Source organism: Myotis lucifugus, unplaced genomic scaffold, assembly GCF_000147115.1.
Source record: "Myotis lucifugus unplaced genomic scaffold, Myoluc2.0 scaffold_37, whole genome shotgun sequence".
Classification (NCBI taxonomy): Eukaryota; Metazoa; Chordata; class Mammalia; order Chiroptera; family Vespertilionidae; genus Myotis; species Myotis lucifugus.
The window spans coordinates 7,316,914-7,318,389 of record NW_005871085.1 but is presented as its reverse complement, the minus strand read 5'-3'; the positions used below and the strand labels follow the sequence as shown (position 1 = coordinate 7,318,389).

Genomic DNA, 1,476 nt, shown 5'->3' with positions numbered 1-1,476 from the left:
TTAAAGAGTAAATGAATGAAAAATAAAACACAACATTTAGGGAAAAGTGAATTCATGTTTCTAGATAAATGAGTCCTGTTTTAGGCAAAATAGTGCAATAGTCCTATATGCCTTTCTCAGACTAAGTTCAAAAAACTGAATAATTCAAATTGATTCCGATACTCAAAATGAGAGCCAATTCTGGCAGTTAAACCTATTTTCCTCTCTCTATAAGGGCATTTTGATTCACTATAGAATGAGGCATGTAAGTTACTGTATTCAATGTGTGTAGTGAACAACTTTAATTGAATCAAGTAAGAATCGAGTAAGTAGTAATAATAAAAACTACATGTGTGGTTCAGTTGGTTAGAGTGTCATCCGTATACCAAAAGGTGGTGGAATTCGATCCTCATCGAGGCATGTACACGAGGCAACAGATTGATGTTTCTCTCTCTCCCTTCCTCTCTAAAAAAGTCAGTAGATACATAGATAGATGATAGATAGATAGATAGATACACAGACAGACAAATAATGGCTCTATTTTTCAAACAAACAAACAAAAACTACCTTTCTGGGATGTACTTACTTTTAAAATAGCGGGCATGGCTGCCTGCATTGAAAACGTCTCTGCAAAAAGCCTGTAGAGGGCTTCCTTCATAAAACATGACCTATCCCTGTACTGGCTCAATGCTTCTGAAATCTGAATCACATTGGCTCCTCCAGCAACCTAAAAAACAAAGATGTTACCAATAGGTTTCACTGTTCATCTTCAAGTATAGGCTTTTAGGGGCCTCAAGTGTTTGAAACATTAAAGCCAAAATGAGGAACATTCTTCAACAATGCCAACAATTGGCCCAGCCAGGTAGCTCAGTTGGTTAGTGTCATCCTGATATGCCACGGTGGTGGGTTCGATCCCCAGTCAGGACATATAAAAGAAATAGCCAGTGAATGCATACAAAAATGGAACAAATCAATGTTTCACTCTTTCTAAACTTAACCAATCAATAAAAATATATATCTAAAATTAAAAAAAAACAAAGCTTGTCTGTATTCTTCAAAAACATCAATGTCACAAAGGACAGTAAGGACTAAGAAACTCTTCCAGATTAAATTACAGAGATACTAGAGGCCCGATGCATGAAATTAGTGCACTGGACAGGGATGGGTTGGGGTGGGGGGGATGGTCAGTCTCTCAGCCCAGCCTGCACCCACTTGCAATCCAGGAGCCCTGGGGAGATGTCCGACTGACAGTTTAAACCAGCCGTGGGCAAACTACGGGCCGAAGGCTGGATCCCGGCCCGTGTGAAATGAATAAAACTAAAAAAAAAAAAAAAAAGACCGTACCCTTTTATGTATGATGTTTACTTTGAATTTATATTAGTTCACACAAACACTCCATCCATGCTTTTGTTCCGGCCCTCCGGTCCAGTTTAAGAACCCATTGTGGCCCTCGGGTCAAAAAGTTTGCCCACCCCTGGTTTAGACCTACTCCCCACA

The 1,476-nt window shown here is 39.4% G+C and overlaps 1 protein-coding gene across 1 annotated transcript in view; it reads right to left on the bottom strand.

Moving 5' to 3' along the window:
* The window catches only part of ZYG11A (zyg-11 family member A, cell cycle regulator), a 52,291-nt gene that overhangs the window by 35,569 nt on the left and 15,246 nt on the right, over nucleotides 1-1,476 (bottom strand). The window contains exon 4 of the mRNA XM_023752676.1: nucleotides 566-706. Within this exon, the coding sequence (XP_023608444.1) occupies nucleotides 566-706 (141 nt within the window). The remainder of the gene's footprint in view (nucleotides 1-565; nucleotides 707-1,476) is intronic.